This window comes from Pseudonaja textilis, chromosome 1 (genome assembly GCF_049901715.1).
Source record: "Pseudonaja textilis isolate UNSWEBS1 chromosome 1, rPseTex1.2, whole genome shotgun sequence".
In the NCBI taxonomy this organism is placed as follows: Eukaryota; Metazoa; Chordata; class Lepidosauria; order Squamata; family Elapidae; genus Pseudonaja; species Pseudonaja textilis.
Window position 1 is genome coordinate 61,959,264 of NC_141990.1, and position 24,711 is coordinate 61,983,974.

Below are 24,711 nucleotides of genomic sequence, written 5' to 3' on the forward strand. Positions count from 1 at the left end.
AACTGATGGTAGGCAGTGCTCTTTTTAAAAAATCATTTAAAATAATGAAAATAGTAAACTAAAAAAAATCATTTTTTTATTTTTGCTAAATCAAATATTGTTGACTATATTGCTCATACTTGATCTCCTGTATCATTATTTTGATATTTCTCATTATCCCTCTTTTGTTAGTGTTACTTTATACACATAGACAGAAATAATATCAGTAGAGAGAGAAAAATTACTTTAGTTCAGAATGAGTGGGTTATACTTGCGAGGATAAACAATGCTAAAATAAGATACAAAAATAGTCTTGTTACATCAACGTATGCCATATATATTAATGCCCATATTAGGCATCCATTTTTCAAAGTGATTGTGTCTTGGTGGAAACAGGATGAAAGAAATATCCCAACTTTGTTGTTTTATATAAAGAACTTAATCAGGATAGCTGGGGCAGATGGTTGTTTCAGGTCTAGCATGTAAAAAAACCACAATATTAGACACAAATAATTTATACTGCAATTTCTGGCAAGTGCTTGATCAGTGTTCAAAATATTTTTTCCCAGTAAATGTCATTTTGATTTTGGGGATATGGGAGTATCTCTTTTTCTATATTATCCCCCACCATCCTGATTAATGTATCCCCAAATCAATAACCAGAGATTGAAAGAATAGGTGCATACAAATACATTTTCAAGAACCATTTCACCAAATTATATAGATGTCTGAAATGAACCAATATTTACAGTAAACATTGTTCTTGCCATTTAGAAATTATATTAACTTCAGAGTCTACTGAAGTACTTTGCTTAGAACACCTATTCTATCTGTTCTTGTGCTTTAGACTGTCATGCCCCTGTTGGAGTCTAACTCCAAGGGAGAGATGGAACAGCTGACAGGGAGTGGGAAAGTGGCTCTGGTGGTTGTGGAGGAAATGGGGAAGGGCACAGGCCAGATGGGCATCCAGAGGAAGACCCAGGCCTATCCCCTTTTCATCCTAGGGCATGCAGGGAGGAGTGGATAAGGGAGAAACATGATTGGTGTGGTCTACGGGGGAGAAAGGGGCCCTGATCCCCTTCATGGGCTGCAGCTGGAAGGACTGGTTAAAAGGACAAACTGCTCATGGCAAAGTTGCTGGAAGCAAAGTATGCATTCTTGTAGGAGCTTATCTGTGTTTTGGCTTCCTCCCAACTATGGTTGCTGCGTTATCTGGTAGAAGTCTGCAATTAATCATCCTTGCCTGCTGTAGTAATTCCTTCAGTATGGTATGATGGGTTTTTTAAATTTTGAATTAACTTTACTTTGGGTGCGGACTGCATTTACTCCCTCCGTAAACTGTTTTCTTTAAGAGTTTGATATCCTGCCGAGGATAATTGGACAATGGGGCCAAGTTGGAGGCATTAAAGGGACTTTCTTCTATTTTTGGGACTTGGTTATTTTTGTGTCACACCCCGGGTCATCACATATACATAACCATAGTTTTTATACCTACATTATATTGTCAAGGAAGTACAATTGTCCAAATATATATTTGAAGTCTATATTGTGAACAATAATTTTCCCTCTGTAACTGTGATCAAATGTTAACTACTGCTTCAATATATTATAGTATAGCATTGTGCAGTATTTTTAGGAATGCATCTATTCAATCAAATTCTTTCCTTAATCAATCTAACTTTTTTCCAATCACACCAATATATTTCAGATTCATGCTTTTAATCATTAGCCTTAAGGATTAAGAAGCGGCCTCATATAAAGCTCAGGAATTACCAACACAATCTGTTCCTTGTTCATTGGCCATGAACCCAGCCTGGCATATACACAGGAAGCTTCCTTCAGTATTTTCACAATGTCCAAGGGAGCAGAGCTGAGGAGTCTGAGAACATTCATTAATATCTGTAAAAGAAATAAAAAAAATATGAAGACTCCATACTTTTACACTGCCATCGCTTCACTCCCTCTAACGTACTTAAGCACCTTCTGAAATTAAAAAAAAATCTTCAAATATGTTTACATATTAAGATTTTATATAAAATTTGATTTAAAAATATAATTACCAGCTTTAAACTTCGATGCATTAAGTTTTTGGATAAGAAATCTACTTTTGCTGATCTTTTAGATGTAACATATATATTTATGAATGTGAGCAAGCATTGTATGCACTTGTGCAATCTTTTAGAAATCGGGAGGTAAAGATTGTACCTTATATAGATATAATGTTAGGTATATGAATTTAAATATTGAGTTATAATTTTTGCAAATATTCTAGCAAAACTATCATAAAATTGCTTAGATTTGTATTAGGATTCCAAAATTATGAAATTATGGAATTCTTGAGTGATTACTCAAGAAACCTCCATTTTCCTCACTTATATGTGTAAACAAATTATTATTGTGTGTCTGTAAAGGAAATAAACAGATCAAGCATGCTGTATATAAAAACTCAGGGAAAGAGGAGGGGAAAATAAATTAAAATTATATTTTAACTTGTATCATGCGTCCAAAAGAGAAGAACCATTCTTATTTGCTATTGTCACAACACAGGAATAAATAGTAATATTTTTCTAGAACCTTCTCACATGCATCATGTTAGCAACTGGGAACATGGAATGTAGATTACCAGAACATTTTGTTTGTTGATCATTAAGCCTATATCCATCATAGCATAAGCAGGTGTATCCCACAGGCAAGTTAATACAATGTCCTTGTCCACAGATGTCTGGGTTGACTGTACACTCATTGATTTCTAAATGAAGGGGAAAATGCTTGTAATAAACCATATGAAACATTTGATCATTTCATCAATTTTAAAGGAAGGATTAAAAAAAACACAGAAACTAATTAGAGTCAATTTGGATAAAAAAAATGATTCCATAGCAAAGTGGAACATAATATAAACATCTAAGTAAATTCCTGTAAAGGTCTTTTTCCTCCCCTGTTGTTGCATTTTCTTGTTGTTGCAATTTTCATAGACTGTACTGATGGATGCACAGTTATTGTGCACTGTTAAAAAACTTCATTGACCATGTTGGAGAAGTCCAATTTGGAAAAGTTCTAGGTATGAGGTCACTATGATTTAACACTGACACAATGACATGATGCCATAATTAATTAAATTACAATATCAGTAGAGGATTGGGGCTGCAAATTTTGCCCAAAGAGCTTCTTGCTATGGCAACTTGCTGCTGTTGGCAAAAGGAAACTGTGCTGCCCAGGAGAACTATAAAAATTTTCCTCATAACAACCTAACATCATTACCTCAGCTAGCAATCTTTCACTTTTTTATTTTCTCCTCTGGAGAAAATTCTGGGCAAGAGCAGTGTGTGATGAAGCTGGGATGCTGTTGTGCTTTCCAGATAGAGTAACACTACTTCTTATTCAAAATGCCCTATCCTACTTTGAAATATCAAATTGAAACAGAAAATAATTTCACAGTGCTATGGGCCCAGCCAACAGCCCAGTGGCACTAGTAATGCAAAGTTGAATTAAAGATACACATGAACATTGCGACTGTTGGTTTAACAATTTTGCTCTAATTCATTCATTATATTCTTCATACGCAAGATGGAAGATGTTTGGCCTTGGATAAACATCTGGAGGAAAAAATATCTACAGCTGAAAAGGAGTCAAGCCTATGAAATGTCTTTATTAAGGATATCATGAAAAAAGTTCCCATAATTTATTTACATGTATAATAGTGGAAAATAGACAGGTTGTCTAGAATATGTAAGACTCAAACCCCCAAACACATGTATGTGTTTCTATGTGTGTGTGTGTGATGTATGCTTACAGGTGGTCCTTAACTTATGACCATAACTGAGCCTGACAATTATGGTCATAAGTCATGACGATCGTAACTACATGATTGGACTCATTATTGGGACCTTTTCTGCAACAGTCATAAAGCAAATGTTATGGTTATCAAGTGAATGCTGTGGTCATTAAGTGAATGCTGCGGTCATTAAATGAACCCATTGATCATTATGGGATGGTTTCCCCCCCAAAAAATCGAAAGGAAATACAGGTTTCCATAAAAAAATATCAAAAATTGCAGTCATGTAGGATGTTGCAAATGGCCATAAATGGAGTTTGGTTGCCAAGCATCCAAATGCAGTAACATAATGGCACAAAGGGGATGGCTTGGTCAAAAGTAGCTTTGGGGGATCTGTTCAAATGATCATTAAGGGACTGGTCATAAGTTGAGGAACACACACACATACCATTACATATGAATTGAACATAGTCCTTAATAAAGTTTAATTTTCAATTTGTGATTTTTGTACTTTATTTAATAAAACATCGAATTTAGGTAATAATTATTCCAGTTGTTTACTTTAGAAGCATGTTGTCCTAGGCACCAATGGACAATGAGGTTTTGTGAAATCTTAGGACAGAATGAGGGTATGATCGCTTTCTGTACCATTTTGTTACATGCATACATTCATAAGTAATTTACAGTAATATGCTAATGAACATCTGCATTGCAATTAAAATAAACTACACTAGTAGATATGCATTTTTGAAACCTCTCAAACAGAATAACTGCAGCTGATATATAAACTTGTGAAATCACTCCAGAATATAAGAACTAGCAGGAAATCTTATCTCCCCATCCAAATCCTTCAATGTATTGAAGCACATTTACACAGACCATTCTGTCCAGCCTACAAATGAACCCTTCTGCTGCTCTGTACTTTCTAAGATGTGATAACAACATTCCATTGGTTGTTGTAATATGCACCAATTCGTACCACCAATGGTTTTTTGCATCATACCTGTAACTTGAGTTGGTGCTATCACTTGACTAGCACTTGAAGTGGAGACATCTGGTCCAACTTCTACAGGCAGCGGAGGAGAGGTTTTCTCCACCACTATTGAGTGAAAGAAAAGTATTTCTGTATGAGATTAGGCATCCCTAAAAATAGACAGCTTACTGCATTAAGAACCAATGTAACTGTACTAATATCCACTTCATATGTAACAGTTTTAACAATGCATGTTAAAAGCATCCACTGAATTTTTTCCAAATCATAAAATTGAAGTGACAGGGAATCTTCTAACTTATACGGTTAGCTGCATTTACCCTCAAAGATATCCAGAGTACATGTAAGATTCCAGATGGTATTAAGAGTTTAAATATGAACATACAGACATAGTTATTAATAGTAAAAGAAACACCCAGAATTTATCTTAAAGAAATCTATTCTAAATTTGAACCTTTAGTACAGTTTACCCATTCGTTATAGTGTCATACATGGCAATATATTGAATTATGTGCAGTACATATAACTGAAGAAAGCATGACAATCAACTTCATTGCTTAAGCATTGCTGGAAAAAGATGTCTGCAGCAGAAATGCTAGGCATCATCTTCTAATAATGCTTCTTATTTATTTTGGGGGTAACAGACAGTCCCCACATTCAAATAGATACAAGTGTGTCTCCTAAGACATTTACCCCTGTAATTCAAAATACTTTTAAAGATGCGTATGCAGATTTATATGCAGATACACCTCGTTTAGATTAACAGAGTTGGAAGGGAACTTGTAGGCCATCTAGTCCAACCCCCCCACCCAAGCAGGAGACCCTACACCTGCCCTGTTCTTGCATATAACATTTTTGGACATAATTAATCAGGCATAGCAGCTACACAACCTCCATAGATTTCAGTGGGCTCATCAGATCTAAGACTGCAATTCAAAGCTTCACTGGATATCACAGGTACATTGTATGGACACTGAAATATATAGAATTTCCAGATCCTCTTCCCATTTTAGTGGACAATATTCTTCAACACATGGGGAAATTGAAAAGGCTTCCTAAAATGTAACTTACCTGCTATCTAATGTGCTTTTCTAGGTTGTATAATATATAAACTGTAATGAATTTAAAATGACAAAAAAAATGAAATAATACATTGAATCATAAGCTGACTAATAAGTGATTATTATTGTCAAGCTGAATGAGAAACTGAAAGTATGGTCAAAGTAAATAAATACCCAATTAGATTTTTATGTATAATTCTATTGATTTTCTTATTATCCCCTCAGTTGCAGGATTTGGCAATCTGCAGCCTCACTACCCCTTCTCCAGTTTCCAAAGTTCCCCTGAGTAGGAAGAAACTCATTTATGTTTTTTTTTTAATGTAGTTAGGGATTTTAAGATAGTGGGCTCATCCCCTGGGCTGTGGCTTGGTACCAGGCCGTGGCCCATTTGGAACCAGATCGTGCAAGCAGTGGGTGAGCATGTACGCATACCTCCACTTGCACGAGCAGGAGGCGAGCATGTGTGTGTGTGTGTGTGCGCGCAAAGTTTCATTTGTGCGAATGGCATGCATATGCACCTGCTGCCTGTGCAAATAGAGCTGTGCATCTGCACATGCTCGCCCATCCCTTGTGTGCAACCATAATTCCCCCCCGCCCCCCAGTAGTTCACAAAGCCAAAAAGGTTGGAGACTGCTGTATTAAGGAGCAAAATGAGTGCGATTCTGAATAGGCTTAAAACATTCTACACCACCTTAAAATCCTTGGAAAATAACCTGGCTTTTAATCTTCTCTGGATTTGAACGTTAAGTTCCGCTCAAACCATTCAAAGTGGGAGCAAAAGAATCTGAAAATGACAACCCTGACTACTTTTGTAACATCCCAAGTTCACCATTCACACCCGTTATTGGCTTGTGGTCAGATGGGGATGCACAAACAAAAAGTACAGTCCTCAAGGTTGTCCAGTTTGGATTGATGCTGAAGTCTCAGTCAACCGTAACGTAAAGGAGGCAGAGAAACAGCACAAAAAATATTCTGTCTACCAACACTCATAAGACCACAAAGATTCATTGTGTGTGTGTTTTTTAAATTTCTGTTCATGCCAGGAAATGCTTTGCTAAATGTTGTTGCATTTCTTCTATTGGAAAAACAATTCCCCTTCTTAGAATTGTTGCAGACATAACATTTCTGGTGAATCCAAAGCAAGAACAATCAAGAGTGTAATTTTTCCACTCTGCCACGATAAATACTATTTATCGATAAATAATTATGATTTATTTATTTAAAATCAGATCACATTCTTCAGTAATGTCTTTCATAAATAATTAAAAGCACACACAAAAGCAGGAACCAATAGAAAACAGTAATGCATTCAGAAAGCATTGAGAGCAAGAATGAGTAGGAGAGGGAGAGAGAAAAAGGAAGAAGAGAAAAATAAGAAGAAAAACCAGCAAATACTTTAAAAGGTTTAAAAAGCAGACACGTATTTGCCTTGTCATGAAAAGGCAGAATAAATGGCCTTCGATGAACTTTGTAACACAAAAACAATGTGCCATAGAGCAGGTTTTAGGCATTAAATTACAGGTGGAAAATATTGCACTTTTTCTAATCCTCATTAGACCGCATATCCCAGAAGACTAATATTGTCATTAAAATCCAAATTATCCACTCTAGCGTTGTGTGCAATAATTGGAATATTTATCACCATCCAATATTTATTTCAATCCATAGGATCTATAATTTGTAGAAATGATAGAGCACTATGATCACAGTTCCCTTACAAGTAGAAACTAGTAACTTTTTACATCAAATTTATAACAAAAATGATCTTAATCTTTTAGCACAGAGATAATAATACTGTAAATTTAAACAAATAACATCTATAAAATATCTTTTTGTCACTTTTGTTTTGTTGCTCCTTCTCCTTTTTATGTTAGTTTGTATTTTAACATTTTATACTGAAAATTAACAAAGACATTTTAAAAAACCAAAACAAGTAGAAAGTAGTAACTTTTTGCAACATGTTATAATATAAACAAGATAAAGAGTATACTAGAGTAAATCTTGATTTAAACAACTATTTGGGGACAAGCATGTTCATTCAATATGAATTTAAGTTAAATTTTACATAATTCACATAATTATATAAATCACATCAGTTGTCTGGATTACATTTTAATTTATCATCTTTGCCACTGAATGCAGTTGAATCTGAAAGCTGGTCAGTTTTATTGTATTACAAAAAACTACATTAAAGTACACAACAAAGCATTTTTTGTACATGAAGTCCTGGTGACACAGTGGTTAGAATGCAGTATTGCAAACTAATTCTGCCCATAGTCTGGAGTTCGATCCTGACGGGCTCAAGGTTAATTCAGTCTTTTATCCTTCCAAGATTGGTAAGGACCCAAATTGTTTGGGACAATATGCTGACTTGGTAAACTATTTAGAGAATACTGTAATGGACTATATGGCAAAGTGCTATTGCTATTGTTATATTGCTTTTTATATATTCTCAGAGTGCAACAAATGGAATTCATTTAATAATGACTTATATTTATCTGTTCATTGATTCAACTGTATAACATCTGAGTTAAAATAGATATGAATTACTCTCTCTCTATATATATATCCCATTTTTGTCCAAATGAACCTTTCTTCATTGACAATGTTCTATGCAATGATTAATCCCATGTATCTATTATAGATGGCTATATGTTAAGAATAACATGTCATTTGTTTCTCAGAATTTCTTAACATTGCTTTATGATAAATGCTGGGGACTGAAAAGATTGTTCTCTTGAACAACAATGTCAACTATTTGACTCAACTCCATCAAAGAAAGCACCAAATGTTCAAGGGGAAATTTCTCAAGAACTCTGATGAATTCTGCAAATTCCATTCTATATACAGTAAATACTATTCTAGTAGTTCCATTAAATTTAGAGATGAATCTAGTACAGAAATCTTACACTGAAATATGTCACTTTTGCAGCAACTCAAAAGCATAACAGCAAAATAAAGTCTGCCGTATAACCAATCTGATAACATGCTAGGACAGATCAGAATGGCTGGGAAAGCTATTAAGGAAAAAAATCAGCTTGGATGCAGAAATTCAAAATATCAGCAATACTGCTGGTCCACCAATTTCTGAGCCAAATAACATTAGATCTAAAATCCAAGTTTCAGTATAGACATATAGTTAATTGGTCAGTAGTATGGTTTTAGTATGCCAACTTCCATTTTTTTTAAAAAAAGAATGAATGTGTTTTAATTTTAAAAATTCAAATGAAGCAGAGAGGATTGTATCATAGGCACATTAACCCCCCTTGCGAGCCAAGGGCAGAGTGCAGCCTTAGTTTAATAAATAATGATAGTATTTATCAGTGTAGGCCAAAGACTTCCTGCAGTTAATGTTAACATAAAAGGTAGAAGGAATTAACCATAGAAGTCCACAAGTCTTTAAGATGGGCAGGGGGTTAGACTAGATGACCTACAAGGTCCCTTCCAACTCTGATTATCTGTTATCTGTAAGTTGCCATGGTTGGAGACTCCTGCTTTAGTTCACAACCCTGGCTATGAGAATTACATTTGGCTAAACTAAAAGAGAGTGCAGATGGATCATAAAGATTTCAAATGGATCATCTATAAATGGGAACATGTGCACCTTTCACAGCAATAGTATGGAAATGTTTGTCATTGCCTTCTTTTTTTTTTCTAATTTTTATTTACTTTCCTGTCTAACCCTCTAGTTCAGGGGTCTCCAACCTTGAAAAGTTTAAGACTTGTGGACTTCAACTCCCACAATACCCCAGCTAGCACAGGAATTGAAGTCTACAGGCCTTCTACAAGGTCTACATGTCTTCTACAGACCCCTGCTCTGGCTGGACAACCCTGCCAACTCTCCTATCCCAAGCTCTCATCATTAGGGCTGAAGTTGAAGCACAGTTCTACAAATTAGATGCAAGTCTGCTAACTTTCTGACATCAATCAAACTGACTAGGTGCCAATCAGCCAAGATTGACATCAGTGAAAACTGACTGGGTGCCTGGTGAGTTTGATGTAAAATTTAAAATTAATACAGAAATCAGACAAAACAAACTAAACTTTGGAAAGTAAGAAATTTGACGAAACAAACATAGATCTACTCACTCCTACTAGTTACAATTCTAATTTACAACTTGTGTGGCCTCAAACTGAAAAGGCCAACATGCCTCCTACACACTGAATGCATGACTATCTGCAAGAAGAAGCAAGCATCATTTGAGTGACTGCAGCTGGATGACCAGAGGTTACTTAGAATATTCATAATGTAATATCTGAATAGGATTGCAATATAGTTGGTTAGCAGCAAATATAGAATAGCAAAATTAAACACTTTGTATAGTACTTAAATTCTTTAATTCATAGTTGGAAGCTATAATAAAGGCTAGTGGATTAGATGTCTTCAAAAAGGTTAGCTAAATTCAGAGAGATATATCAGTGACAAAGAAATGTAATTCCAGCTGCCAGAAATCAAAAGAATTTTGGTGTTCATGTCTATCTCTGACTGCATTTTGCTGCAGAAAAACTTGTAGATGAAACAGACTCAATTGCATTGTTTCCTGGATTAGGAGATTCTTACATGTCTTAGTTACCACTCATTTAGATTACTGCAGAGCTCTGCCATTCAGGAACTATATTTTTTCTAGAACAAAGTAGTGTGAGTAATTTTTTTGGCTCCTCTACTCTATAAGTTTCATTGCTTATCAGTTGGCTTCTGGGTACAATTCAAGGTGCTGAATGTCGTCCATAAAGCCTTCATGTATCATTTTATGGAGTCTGAACAGATCTCTTCTATGTTGCTTCTCACATCCTTTGGAACAGCATTTTCCCTGTGAACTTGTCCCACTGTTGTCGGGTCCAATTTTATGGTAGCTAGCAGGCCCAGGGACTCTTGTAAACTTAATGAGCATTATAAGATTTTGATGTTTTCTAAAAACAGTTGCTGATTTAAATTTATTTTTAGTTGCTTATTTATGGTATGTTTAAATCCTCTCTTTCTCTCTGTCATGCAAGCAAGCTTTGTAAACAAAAATAAACGTGGCATTTATGGTCTTTCAAATTGCTATCCTAGAAGGAAGAACCTGCAAAACAGAATAATTATTCCTGTTGATAACTAATGACAAAAACAAACATCTCTGTGTAAACAAACTGTGTACTTTTAAATAGTAGGTTATTTTATTTTAATTTTAGAGAATCTTAAAATTATTATCCAATTGATTAATTGGTACTCAATTAAAACCCTCAATTCTGATTCTCCTTGACCTTTTGTTTGTTATAATAGCATTATCCTTAATAACAACACACATTTGAACGTCAGTTTTATGAATTTTTTAGTCAGCAAATTTAATTGTTAATGGAAGAGCTGTACTAAATGAAAGCCTGAACTGATTGCCTGAGCAATCAAAAATAGCATGATTTAGGTTTTATTTTTGAAATAAATATGTTAGCAAATAAAAAATGAGCTAAATATAAGAGAATATTCACCAATACATACACTAACCAGAGATTATAATATTATAATCTCAAAATGTAATTAATTTCTTCCCACAGTTTTCATTACAGGTAGTCCTTGACTTACAACTACAATTGAGCCCAACATTTCTGTTGTTACATGAGACATTTGTTAAGTGAGTTTTGCCCCATTTTATGGCTTTTCTTGCCTTAGTTAAGTTAGTAACCCGGTTGTTAAGTAAATCTGGCTTTCCCATTGATTTTTGCTTGTCAGAAGGTTGCAAAAAGTGATGACATACCTTGGGATACAAGTATAATCTTTAGAAAACACAATGAACTCTATCTATAGGGAGGAAAGAAGCTAGAGGTTTGGAAAGAAGCAAATATAGCATTAATACCTAAAGAGGAACTAGATTTAGACTTTAACAAGATACCATGCAATCATTATTTAATAATGACCACAAGTTGTTTCATATCAGTTTTAGCTGATAGACTAAAATCATTTTGTAAGAATTTATTCATGATGATTGATGTGGATTTTATCTAAAAGACAATATTAGAAATCTACTGGACATTTTGGAATATTTGGAGCAATATAATGAAAAATAAGCCTCATTTTCTTAGATGCAGAAAAGTGTTATTGATACTTATAATAGAGCTTCATATGAGAAGAGGTGAAAGGTCTATTTATATGCAAAAAAATATTCTTACTCAGAAGGTATCAAAGACCATTAAATCAAATGTGCACCAAAAGTCTTACTCATATTGGTAGCATGATTTTCAACTTCAAATGAGAGACTCATTACTCCACACCCCAATAAAAGCCAAACATTATTCTGATTCCATGAAAGAGCAAACTGGTTGGTAACTGGTTGGTAGTGAAGTCAACTGTAATGTTGGATATATTGGTCATCATGTGGAATAGTTGCAACTTTATCCTCTTTTTAAGAAATATTTTACCTTTAGTACTAGCATCTCCTGGTATAGTTTGTCCACTCCCATGACTTAAAGGACAAATAAATAAAGCTTTAATGAAATATTAATATTGCTCCGTGGTTTAAAAAAAATTCCATACAAAACTTCTAACAGGAAAACAAATTTTGATCAGTTGTTATTAACACAGAATCCATCACAAACATTTTAAAATGAACAAATACAAAATAAAAATTACCATGAAAAAAAATCCCATTCATTCAAGCCGCTTTTATACAAATCTTTGCAGCTATACACAGTTTTTTTTAAGAAACCTCATCTTACTTGATTAAGATCAGTTCAAGATGTTCATTAGGTTGGTTGTATTTTTCAAAGGTTAAAAGGATAACTACAATATATGAATATAATAAGTAAAATCATAAATTTCAATTTAAGTGGCAATTGAACATTAACATGATATTCTATGCAAAATTTGACCCAGTCATTCTAAATTAAACATATTCAGGCATAAGCTTCCAGCTCAAAACAATTTACTTTGTAGGTCTGATGTACGGTTTTCAAAGTCATTTCAGTGAATTTGTAGCTTCTGTGATTTCTGCATTGTTTCAAACCCCACCCAAGACACATTGGCATACAACCACATTTAGTTACTCTGGAAGGGCAATAATTCAAAATCAAAATAATCACAACACTCCACAAAGCACTCTGTATCTACCAGTCTATGTTCTGTTCACCAATAGCGTGTTGGCAATGCACTTAATTCTGCACATGCAGCAAGCTCTTTGCTTTTGTTTGCATTGATGTTAAGCATGTTAAAAAAACAGGACATTTAGAAGCAGCTGATTTTAAAGGCATTTGCAGGAACCATGCAAAGACTGAGACATAAAACTATGAAACCGACATCTAGAAATACTTCAGGTAACAATTGCAATGGTGAAAGGCTTTGGCAATGGTGAAAAGCTGTGTTTCATTTGGAAAACATAAAAGATTCCAAACATTTAACATTTAACCCAAGAGAATTCAATTTCAGATTGGGAGGGGGGGATAAAGGACGAAAATAAGATTTACTCCCATGCATATATCTGCAAGAAATGTATAATTTACTGGGAGTATGTCACCTGATCCAGTTCTTTGCCCAGAGGGCTAAACATTTTTTTATATGCCCCAAGTTGTAGAATCTGAAACCAGTTCCTATAATAAATGATACAATCAAATACTTGATAGGCTGCTGGAAGGCCATCACATTTGATACAAGCACTTTACACTGTAAGAAATACACAGGAAATAAGAAACACGTGAACATACTCAAAAACACACTAAACTACATAAAGAAATCCTTTTCCACTCTCACCTTCTCTCACAGCCACCTCGGGCTCACTTTGCTGTGAGATGGTCAGTGCCTCCACTGGCTCTTCCTTTGCTGGGAGAGGTGGAGGAGAAGGACCTTTAGCAACAGGATGAGTAATCTGGGTCTTGCCAAAGACAGGTGGCTGAACTCTAACTGCAGGGTGATGATATAGCTTGTTTCTATGAGAGCCAGAAACCGTATAGCCCATTCCACCAGGGCAGATTTCCTTAAAAGCAGCTAGATTTGGGATGGGAAAACATTCCTTTTAAGAATCTAAAAATGTAACATTTTTGACACATTGGAAAACAAAATAAAGAAAATCTGACATGAAGAATGTTTTTATAAATGTTATGTATTCTACTGTTAAGCAAAATCACAAATTACATGACAGTAACATTGCATAAGTTACGTGGGAAGATATATTGTTCTTTCTAGAAAAAGGTTCAATTTGAGAATAAATTCAACCAAACAATGGGCATTTTTAAAGTGAATTCTAAATTCTGGTTCAGGATCACATGAAGGATTCTGAGACTTGAAGCTTCTCTCTCCTCTCTAGTGCAGTCTTGGAGTAGGAGATTGGAAGCTATATTAATTACTCAAAATCAAATTTCCCAATATAAGTTTACTGTTGTCTGGTTGTTTGGGCAATTTATTGTTTACATAACTTGAAAATTCCTATTTCTGTTACACAAAACTTTTATTCAGAAGCACAAAAACCCCTCCTTTAATTCCATCCACGTTTCATCTACAATAAACTGGTATCCTTAACATCATAGTTTCTTCCCACCTTAATCTGTCTCAGATACCTAATACGGATAAGAAGCCTTAGGAATGCCACTTCTGTGATAATTACAACCATGAAGACAAGTATCACTTTAGAAAATTCTCACAGACACACACATTTCAATGCATTTTTGACCATCTTGTAAAATGAATTATGCAGTAACAAACATCACTCAATAAATGCTTTGTAATTGGAAAGCTGGTCATTGCAAAATATAGAAGGAAAAAACCTCATATACTGAGGTTTCCAATGATAAGAGATACAACCAATACAAGATTATGGTGAACGATGTTACATTATCATCTATGTGGTATGTTATATACATGGGTGCAAATACATCCATTTTCTGGGAACCTCTTACCTGTTCCTGGAAGGGGACATTTTTCACAGTGGGGGCCCCAGGCCTTGCCAACACTGCAACAGCAGAGCTGCTTGCTGAGCTGAACAGAGAGAGGGTGCATACACTGCTTTCCTGCACTGACAAACCGGTAGCAAGGCCCTTTCTCTTCAATGACCATGGGATTATCAACTGCAGCAAAAAGGGAAGGAGGATGCTGAAGTTTACTTGAGAAACAAAATAGGGAAACACCACAGGAGTTCCATCACCAAATAAGGAAAAAAAAAAAAACTTCAACACATCATTAGAGAGAAAAGGATGCCGCTATCTAAAAACAAACATTTCTCGTAAGTCATATCTGACATCAATTTGATACAGTTCAAAAGTAAAGCCCAAATTGTTTAGAAGTAAAAGCCAGTGTTCAAATTAGATGCGGCCATGCTCCAATAACATAGAATTAGGAGAATGCCTTATTCCCATGCAGAAGCACTTAAGCAAGCTTAAAGCAGGTGAACAGTAAAAAATTCAGAACGCTGACAGATCACACACTCAATTCGAACACTCACATTACAAAGCTATGTCACAAATGAATTACAAAATGACAACTTTGACTTGATAAGTAAGATCATTTAAGGTCACCAAGGAAACTGGAAACTAAAGTCATTGCTAATTAATCAATGCACATAAATTAAATCATTGGGGGGGAATCAGCTAAGAATACTATCATCCTTCCCAAATGCTTTGTTCTTTTTCTGCCGGTCTTTCCAAATTCACATCACCAAAATCTGAAATTCCTTTAGTTAACAGAACTACTGTTAGAATTACTGTTCAGAACTACTACAGAATTACTGTTGTTGTTCTAAAAAAAATCATAGTTATAAGAACAGAGAGCAAGGAGTCAAAGTGAAATTAGAATATATTGTATCTCCTTCTGATACTATAAAAATAAAACAAGCTACATTGGCAGGAAATTTGAATCATGCTAAAATATGGAAAAATATAATGAATAAGAATGCTAAATCAGATGTGATAATAGCTAAGCAAAAATTTAAGTCATGATCACCAAGCTGGATCAAGTTATAAATTATATTCCACACACACAAATCTGTTTCTTCTGTCCTACAAAAAAAACCAAGACATTTATCAAATTTACAGCTGATTAGTTATATTCATTTTAGTGAATCCTATTTTTTTTCAGATTTGGCATGGCTTTATTTTAAAAGATATTTTGCCTTTTCCAAGAAGATCCTGGGTCTTCTTACCAAGACTTGCCTAGATCCCAAGTGTTTTTATTGATTCTTAGCAGAATACATATTTAATTTGTAAAAGAATGGTTCAAGAATCAACCTATCCATTATCCAATTAACAGATGTTGCACAGCAGCAGTAATTGATAGATTTCACCCATATTCTGATATATATTATGCACAGGACATTACAGAAGTAATTGTTGATATTCTTCAACTTGACAAAGACCATCTTTCTTTATAATTCTTCAAGTACAAACAAACCTAGAAAAGGTTATTTTTCTTTATCTATTTGCATACAAATAAAAATAGGAAGAAAACATTTCAGCTTGAAACAATTTTTTACAGATGCAGTCTAATTATAATTCAATTAAGGTACATGATCAATTTAAATATAGCTCCTGTGTTTCAAGCCAACTGTGTGTAAATAATTGTACACAATAATTTCTCTCATTTATTCTGGAAACGGAGAAATTACAAAAAGTGACAATATATCTGTTGGGCTTCAAAATGTTTTAAAACAGAAGTGTACTTATAAAGGATTACATTGTATTATTTGAGGATCTTATTAAATGATTATTAGGTGTCTAAGCTGAAACAGCCTATAATCTTTCTACTGAGTAGGGAATTTGCAATACAGTTATGATGTGATCATACAGTGTCAGGCACATTCCATCACATTTAGTTTTCTTAAAACAAATCTGCCTACAATCTGGAGTTAATTTTTTGTCTTGCTTTGCTATTTATGGGGAGGGTGGGCAGTTTGGGAAACTGCATTTCTTTCAGAATGTTGCTTTTACAGTTGAAATCAGTTCTTTCAATGTGAAAATTCATGTGTTGCACTCTATTGTACTTTTTAAAAAATGGCACACTTTAGTTATGAGCAAAACAGCCCACCTCTAATAAAATGGTGGCTCTTAGAACCCAAAGATTCCCATAAACAGATAAGGCTTTTCCTCCCAATCTCAGTCTTTCTAGTAACACATAAAAAGAAGACAGGTTTAAGGAATTCTATAAAAATTCTATTCAAGATTCATTATTAATTCTGTCCAAGTAGGAAAAAGTGTGCAGAGTTCATTATGTGGCATTGCTATCTTCTCATTTAAATTCATTATGTGGCATTGCTATCTTCTCATATAAATTCTACTCCTCTACTTTCCCCACTCAAATAATATCCGCTACATTTCATGGTATCATTTTTAAAAAGAAATTTTCACCAAAGCTTTTCTATATGCATATTTTCTTGGGTACCATCACTATTATTTTTTTTTGTAAAGTTTTATATTTTCTGGCTTTGGGAAAAGGAAGAAAGAAAGCATCTTTGTTAAAAGATGGGATAAAAGAAAAGGAACCTTTTGGAAACTCTAGCACAGCAAGAATTCGTAGGTGACAACTAATCTGCAGTAGCATCCAATAAGTAATTCTTCTGAAATTGATTTTTTTTAAAAAAGGCCTATGTGTGTGGAAAACTTTTCCAGTTGCAACCATATAATCCAGGGATGGGCAACTATGGTCCCTTTACAATCTGTGGACTTCAAGTCCCAGAATTCCTGAGCCATGCTGACTCAGGAATTCTGGGACTTGAAGTCCACAAGTTGTAAAGGAGTTGTAGTTGCCTCACTTGTTATAAACTATAAAATAAAGCACTGAGACTAGCACATGTTTTAAATAATGCCAGAGACCAAACCATGTTTTATTGGCAGAGAAAATGAGAATCCAGCAACTTTACAACACTGAGAGCTGACACAATATTCTTGCAAATGACACCACGCAACTTGATTCTTATTTCTAATAATTAATTTATATTTTTAAGCTTTATAAGTAATCACTACTTACCCATGATTAATAAAGTGATTCTCACTTGGGACTAATCAGAAATTTTACATGTTACTCCTCAACTACTTTTCCAAGTTTCAAAGACAACCCATATCTTCTTATTCTTCTTTATACAAAAACATCTCAAGTCATTCCAGGTGTGTATTAAGTTGGCAAAAATAGCATGTGAACTGGCTGGTCAAAGGTATGCCTAATAAGAGTTTCCACTATCTTGGCAGATAGCAGAAAGGATCACTAACTATGGAAAATACACTTGTTTATTTGAAAACTCTGAGATCAGAGATTGCTCAACTGACTTATATTACTCCATGCAAGCAGACTTTTCAGTTGGATTTGAATTGGACATGTGAGATATTTATGAACCACTTGAGAGCTCCATCATGTAAAAGGTTTTTATTAAAAATATGACTGTAACAAGGAGAACAAGGCTCTATTTTATTTAATTTACAATTCTTAGCAAAAGGTTTCCACAAATGGGACTTGTAACAAATTGTTGGCTTTGACTCATTCCTCAAAAAAAGTTTCAGCCAACCATCTTTTCAGAATCCTCCTTTACATTTTCCCCTCTGTGTTTCTATTTTTTTTCCTTGCAATAAATCACAAACATGCTTTGGTTATTGAGCACGCTCAGCTCTAGACTGGGTTATTAAAACTTTAGGAAGAAAATAATTTATACATATACAAAGCTAAGGGACTACTAAGAGAGAATGGAATATATATATATATATATATATATATATATATATATATATATATATATATATATATATATATATATATATATATATATATATGTGTGTATCTTTGGTTGTTCGGGTTTTCTCCGCGTAAGATTCAAAGTATCTAGGCAACGTTTCGATGAAGTCTCATTCATCATCTTCAGGCTTTTGTCTCCGGCTCTGTGCTTCTCAGAGTAATGTGAGATTGCAGCTGCTTCCTCCTTTTAACTGCCAGTGGGGTGGGACTTGATTGGGTGGGGGCTTGGCTGTGTTCTCATTGGTAGGGGTTTGGCTGTGTTCTGATTGGTTGGGGGTTAGCCGTGTTCTGATTGGTTGGAGGCGTGTTCTGTTCAGGTGGGGGCTTGGTTGTGCTCAGGTTAGTTTTAGTTGCTGGGGGATTTGAGCTGGTGAGTTGTGATCTTGCTGTTTGGCTTCTAGTACGTGGTCCTGCTGCATCTTCATAGTGGGTGTCGGTTTGCTTCATGTATGGCTCAGAGGGTTTGAAGTGGGTAGTGATGCAGCTGCAGTGCAGCTTCTGGTCCATGGTCGTGTCTCATTTTCTGAATGGGTGGGAGTCTGTTTTCTATATGGAAGTGTGGTGGTGGTATCTTGTGTGGCTCTCATGGGTGTGGGTCTGGTGTCCTTCTTCATGTTAGGTACTCGTCTGTTCATGAGGGCAGGTTTCCAAATGGCTGGAAGGCGGGAGGTGTCATCTCGTTTGTTCATGCTGTGTGGGCGTTTTTCTATCTCTATGGCTTCTCTGATTATTCTGCTGTTGAAGTGTTCGGTTTTGGCGATGGTTCTGGTATTTTTAAAATCAATTTCATGTCCTGTGGCTTTGAGGTGTTGGACCAGGGAAGAGGTCGTTTCTTCTTTTTTGATTGAGTTCTTATGTTCTTCAATGCGTGCACTTACTAACCGCTATCTACATGCACTCTCACACCACCACCCAGCACAGATCAATTCCGTAGCCGAGACACTCATCTCCAGAACAAAATGCTTAGCCGATGAACAACACCAAAAAACCGAACTACACACTCTCACCAACGTACTTACAGCCAATGGATTCCAAAGAAAGAAGATTACCCACCTAATCCAAAAAGAAACCCCAACCAAAATCCAAGACAGAGAACAAGAAAACGGCAAAGCCCTCCTCCCATATATAAAAGGCACTACAGACAAAATTAGCAAGATCCTCCAAAAACACAACATCAAAACAGCATTCTGCACAAACAGAAAAATATCCACCATACTAAGAAACCCCAAAGACAAAATCGAATTAGAAAACCAAGGAGTATACGAAATCCCCTGCACTGCCTGCCCTACCACATACATTGGACAAACTAACAGAAGAATAAGTGCACGCATTGAAGAACATAAGAACTCAATCAAAAAGAAGAAACGACCTCTTCCCTGGTCCAACACCTCAAAGCCACAGGACATGAAATTGATTTTAAAAATACCAGAACCATCGCCAAAACCGAACACTTCAACAGCAGAATAATCAGAGAAGCCATAGAGATAGAAAACGCCCACACAGCATGAACAAACGAGATGACACCTCCCGCCTTCCAGCCATTTGGAACCTGCCCTCATGAACAGACAGTACCTAACATGAAGAAGGACACCAGACCCACACCCATGAGAGCCACACAGATACCACCACCACACTTCCATATAGAAAACAGACTCCCACCCATTCAGAAAATGAGACACGACCATGGACCAGAAGCTGCACTGCAGCTGCATCACTACCCACTTCAAACCCCTCTGAGCCATACATGAAGCAAACCGACACCCACTATGAAGATGCAGCAGGACCACGTGCTAGAAGCCAAACAGCAAGATCACAACTCACCAGCTCAAATCCCCAGCAACTAAAACTAACCTGAGCACAACCAAGCCCCCACCTGAACAGAACACGCCTCCAACCAATCAGAACACGGCTAACCCCAACCAATCAGAACACAGCCAAACCCCTACCAATGAGAACACAGCCAAGCCCCCACCCAATCAAGTCCCACCCCACTGGCAGTTAAAAGGAGGAAGCAGCTGCAATCTCACATTACTCTGAGAAGCACAGAGCGGAGACAAAAGCCTGAAGATGATGAATGAGACTTCATCAAACGTTGCCTAGATATTTGAATCTTACGCGGGAGAAAACCCGAACAACCAAAGATCAGCTTTGTTGGGCATTTTCCCACGTCATTATAGTTGTGCTTTTAAAGTTGTAGCAATGTTTCGGCAGAATCTCATCTGCCATCATCATCATCTGTCAGACAAACACAATACAGAAGTCTGATGATGGCAGATGAGATTCTGCCGAAACGTTGCTACAACTTTAAAAGCACAACTATAATGACGTGGGAAAATACCCGAACAAAGCTGAATACCATACATGTAAGTACCTGCGAAAACTTAAGAAAACAAATATATATATATATATATAAAAACAGGATTTTGCATGATTTGAAAAGGATCTAGAAGAAATATTTTAGATTTTCCATGAGTATTATACTCTCCCCAGTCCATTCAAGTAACCCTTTAAAAAGTTGTAGCTGCTTTAAGAGTCTCCTTAGCAAAGTTAGGAAGCTTTAATAAATGGAAAAGAAAAGCTGTATTCATGAAAGATTCAAAATACTTCTTCCTAATTATTTCTGAAGCATTCATAGCATGCCATATAGGATAAAATAACAGACCTAGTAAAGTAATTATTAAGGGTGAAGAAAAATGATCCTTAATAACCCATGCAATTCTTAAAAATGAAAAGACCAAATTAACAATGTAATTGTATTTGCAGATCCAGCTAAACAGGCTTTATATACTTCGTAAGATATAAATGTACTAAATTTGTATATTTATTTGTATCCTGCCTGTATTTTTTTTTTACTTTCCCCCTCTTTTCCCCCCCCCACAACAACAACCTTGCGAGGTGAAGTGAGCTGAGAGAAATAACTTAAAAGTGATTTGAGTGATATGTTGGAAATTATTAAGTAATATCTCAAAAGATCTTGCAGTCAACATGTCTGAGATGCTCCCTGATAGGTAATAACCCTTACTTTCATAAGCACATGGGCATTTAAGTGCTGGTAAAATCAGAAATTGTGAGATATCAAAACATAATTTACATATGGTTGTTCAAACCCTGTTGAGATCCGTGAGTCTTAATTAGTAAATTTTTAAAAATCACTTATTTTACTCAGCCATTGATTAAACCCCACTTTGGAGGCAGGGGGTGTTGGCAAATGGTCTGCTGGTGCATACCCCAAGAATTGGTTTTGTTTTTGTTATTTATTTGGTAAAATAAACTTTCTGGATTTTACTGCAACATACAATCTGATTAAAACTACCTTTCCACATTTATTTTTAAAGCAAAACAATTCAAAATGGTGAACTGAAACTTCTCCTAGTCAGAATAACTGCCACAGGAACATTTAAATTGACAAAGACTAAGCTATTCCAACACAAATTTTAAGAAGGCCCGGAGAAAGGAAACACACAACTAAATGGTACTGATTGTTTTGGTTACTTACGGATACATCTGGAAAGAGTAGGATCTGGTACAAATCCCAGTTTGCAGGTACACCTATAGCTGCCCATGGTATTTAAACACTCACCATTTGGGCAAACCCCTTGTAACTGGCATTCATTAATGTCTGAAAAGGAACACAACTGATTGTCAGTAAAATAAACCTATATTAGAATCTGTATAAACAATTCTATCAAACACTAGATATTACAGAATTTTTCAGTTCTCAGACCTGGTCCCCATTTTTCTCCTATTTAAAACATACTCTTTATAACACAGAAGGAATGCCTAGAAAATACCAAGGTGGCATTCTTTAATATAAAAAGAATATTAGCAGTTATTGATAGCTGAATGGTTCCTGAGTATCTGTAATATTCCTGTATTATCTTTTTATATTATCCAGCTTTCCCCCAATAATAAAGCTTCCAGTGTACCTGAAATATAACATCAAGGCAATGAATTAGTAGGGAAGGCACACAGTGAGATTCAGTATAGTTAGGGCATAAATGTCTATGCCTGAAGAATAATAAACCTATTCTCTTACTAGAATGTACTGTAGATCAGATATGTTTGTTTTTAAATATTGCCCAATCTATCAACACCAATGCCATTTTAATATCAAATAATGAGAGGGGACATGTAAAACTGATTAAATAATTTCAATGTTAGTAAGAAAATCAGAGCACTTTAAATTCTGATACTAACTACTGTTTAAGAATTATAATTCTTATTATATCCAATTTAACAAATGTTTAATAACTGTACATGAAGCATGGCTTCTTGGTAAACTCTTTAAGAAACCAGTGTACTGATATTATCTTGCATTATATAGCCAGAGACCTAAAAGTAAATAACAAATCTTAACATGGGGAAGGGGAAAGTATTTTGAAATGACTGTTTCTTCAAACTTTGGGCAAAAAGCCATGTATGTTTTCTATTCATTACATATTAATTCACCTATGGTTAGTGATCACCTACTTGAAGCATATTGTTAAGCTGAATATATTATATTGAAACCAATCTGCTAAAGCAGTTAGGAATGGAATCAGAATTAAAATGAGAGTTCTGTGAAAAATAGCAGTTTTAAAATGCTTTCTTTTGTCTATCTTTATCAAATAAAATTCATAAAAAAATTCATTTAAAAGCAGTTTTAGTTTGCCTTGAGAAATATTTAAATATATGGGAAGTGAAAATATGTCTTAAAAGACACTAAAGATCCAGTTTGAGTCTTTCTGTTTCTTTACTGAGAAGTAATATGGAATAATATTTAGACTTATAGCATAGATGTTCTAAACGATTTGAATCCAATTTCAGCCAATCACCACCAAAGCCCATGATAAAATGGTATTTGACAGTTATGGTCACAACCATAGCAATGGAATCAGTAATGAACCCAAGAATCTGCCACATTCAATTTTATGCCCCCTGGGAAAAAAAAGTGAAGGCCTTGGACACATTGTCGGCCAGATGAAAATTTGGAGCAACTTGAAATCCATTCTTGAATTACAACAATTTGGTTTATCAAATACAATAACAAGTGAGACCTATATACAGTTTAAAATCTGCCTATTATCTGTGAACATACTCAGAACCTAAACTTTATTAGCAGACCTACCAATACTAATTTTTAAACTAATAGTTTGCATAAAAATTTATAGGATGCCTATTATGGAACTCAAACCATTATATGAACTGAAATGGAAGGACACAGATCTTTGATGAGATAATATATTATTACAGACAATAAAACCGTTAACTAGAATGGACACCCAGTATTGGCCAATTGTGCCCATACATACAACAGTCCTAAAGTTCCAAGCCTACATATCTTTTTGTTTTTTCTTCCTGTTGATCCAAGACTGAAAGTGAGTGGGTCAGTGGCAAACCAGAAATAATCAATATGTTTCATTTTTCATTTTGGCTGGACTGCAGTCTGCCTAGAACAACTGGATTTAATTTATGAGCTACAATGTGTTCTTTTGTGCATCAAACTAAACAATTTATGATTTGGATGATATTTCTATGACAGGGATATTTAAACCCCAAAACTGTATTATATGTTATTTGTTAATATAAGGTTTAAAAAGTAAATACTTCCAATTATATTACTTCCACAGAATTTATTTTTTTAAAGAATTAGTGTTTGGGATGGTAAAGGGCATTGGAGATGTGAAGTAAATAGATATTTCATTTATTGTCACTCTCAAGCTTCAGTTTGCTATATATAGAATTGTTGTGAGCCCAAAGTTATTGGGATTTGGGTGGCAAACAAATTTGATAAATGAATTAAAAATATTTTACTCTTCATAATTGGCAACAGGATTGAATAATTCTGTTTTTTTATATTGCATTTTCATTCACCCTGAGCAATTAGAATTCTGATTCTTTTCTCTTTATTTTGAATATATTGTTAAAAAGTAATCTCTGTTGTCCGTAACATTATTTAGCTCTTTTGATATCCCAGTTACAGTTCTGAGTTCCATGTCTTCACTCTTTCTTGGCAACTTATTTTTCTTTCCATCTTCTTGTATGCATTCTTTCTTGTTTTTAAAGTTCCACTAAGCTTTTTGTAAAGTCACATTGCTTTTTCTGCTGTCTTTTATTTCTCACCTCACTGAATTTCTCTGTAAGGATTTCATATCCTTTCAACATCTCATTTTTAAAGAACTCCTACTCATCTTGAGTTCTGCTTCCAATTAGTCTTCTTGCCCTGGACTATAACTTACGGTTGCTCTGAGTT

At 35.0% G+C, this 24,711-nt stretch overlaps 1 protein-coding gene across 2 annotated transcripts in view; it reads right to left on the reverse strand.

Moving 5' to 3' along the window:
- The window catches only part of LTBP1 (latent transforming growth factor beta binding protein 1), a 224,820-nt gene that overhangs the window by 82,724 nt on the left and 117,385 nt on the right, over positions 1-24,711 (reverse strand). The window contains exons 10-15 of one of the 2 annotated variants that reach the window (XM_026695525.2): positions 21,976-22,098; positions 14,666-14,833; positions 13,524-13,757; positions 4,758-4,853; positions 2,603-2,728; positions 1,753-1,878 (exon numbers count right to left, since the gene is read on the reverse strand). In XM_026695525.2, the coding sequence (XP_026551310.2) occupies positions 1,753-1,878; positions 2,603-2,728; positions 4,758-4,853; positions 13,524-13,757; positions 14,666-14,833; positions 21,976-22,098 (873 nt within the window). The remainder of the gene's footprint in view (positions 1-1,752; positions 1,879-2,602; positions 2,729-4,757; positions 4,854-13,523; positions 13,758-14,665; positions 14,834-21,975; positions 22,099-24,711) is intronic. The other variant, XM_026695526.2, reaches the window with a different exon arrangement.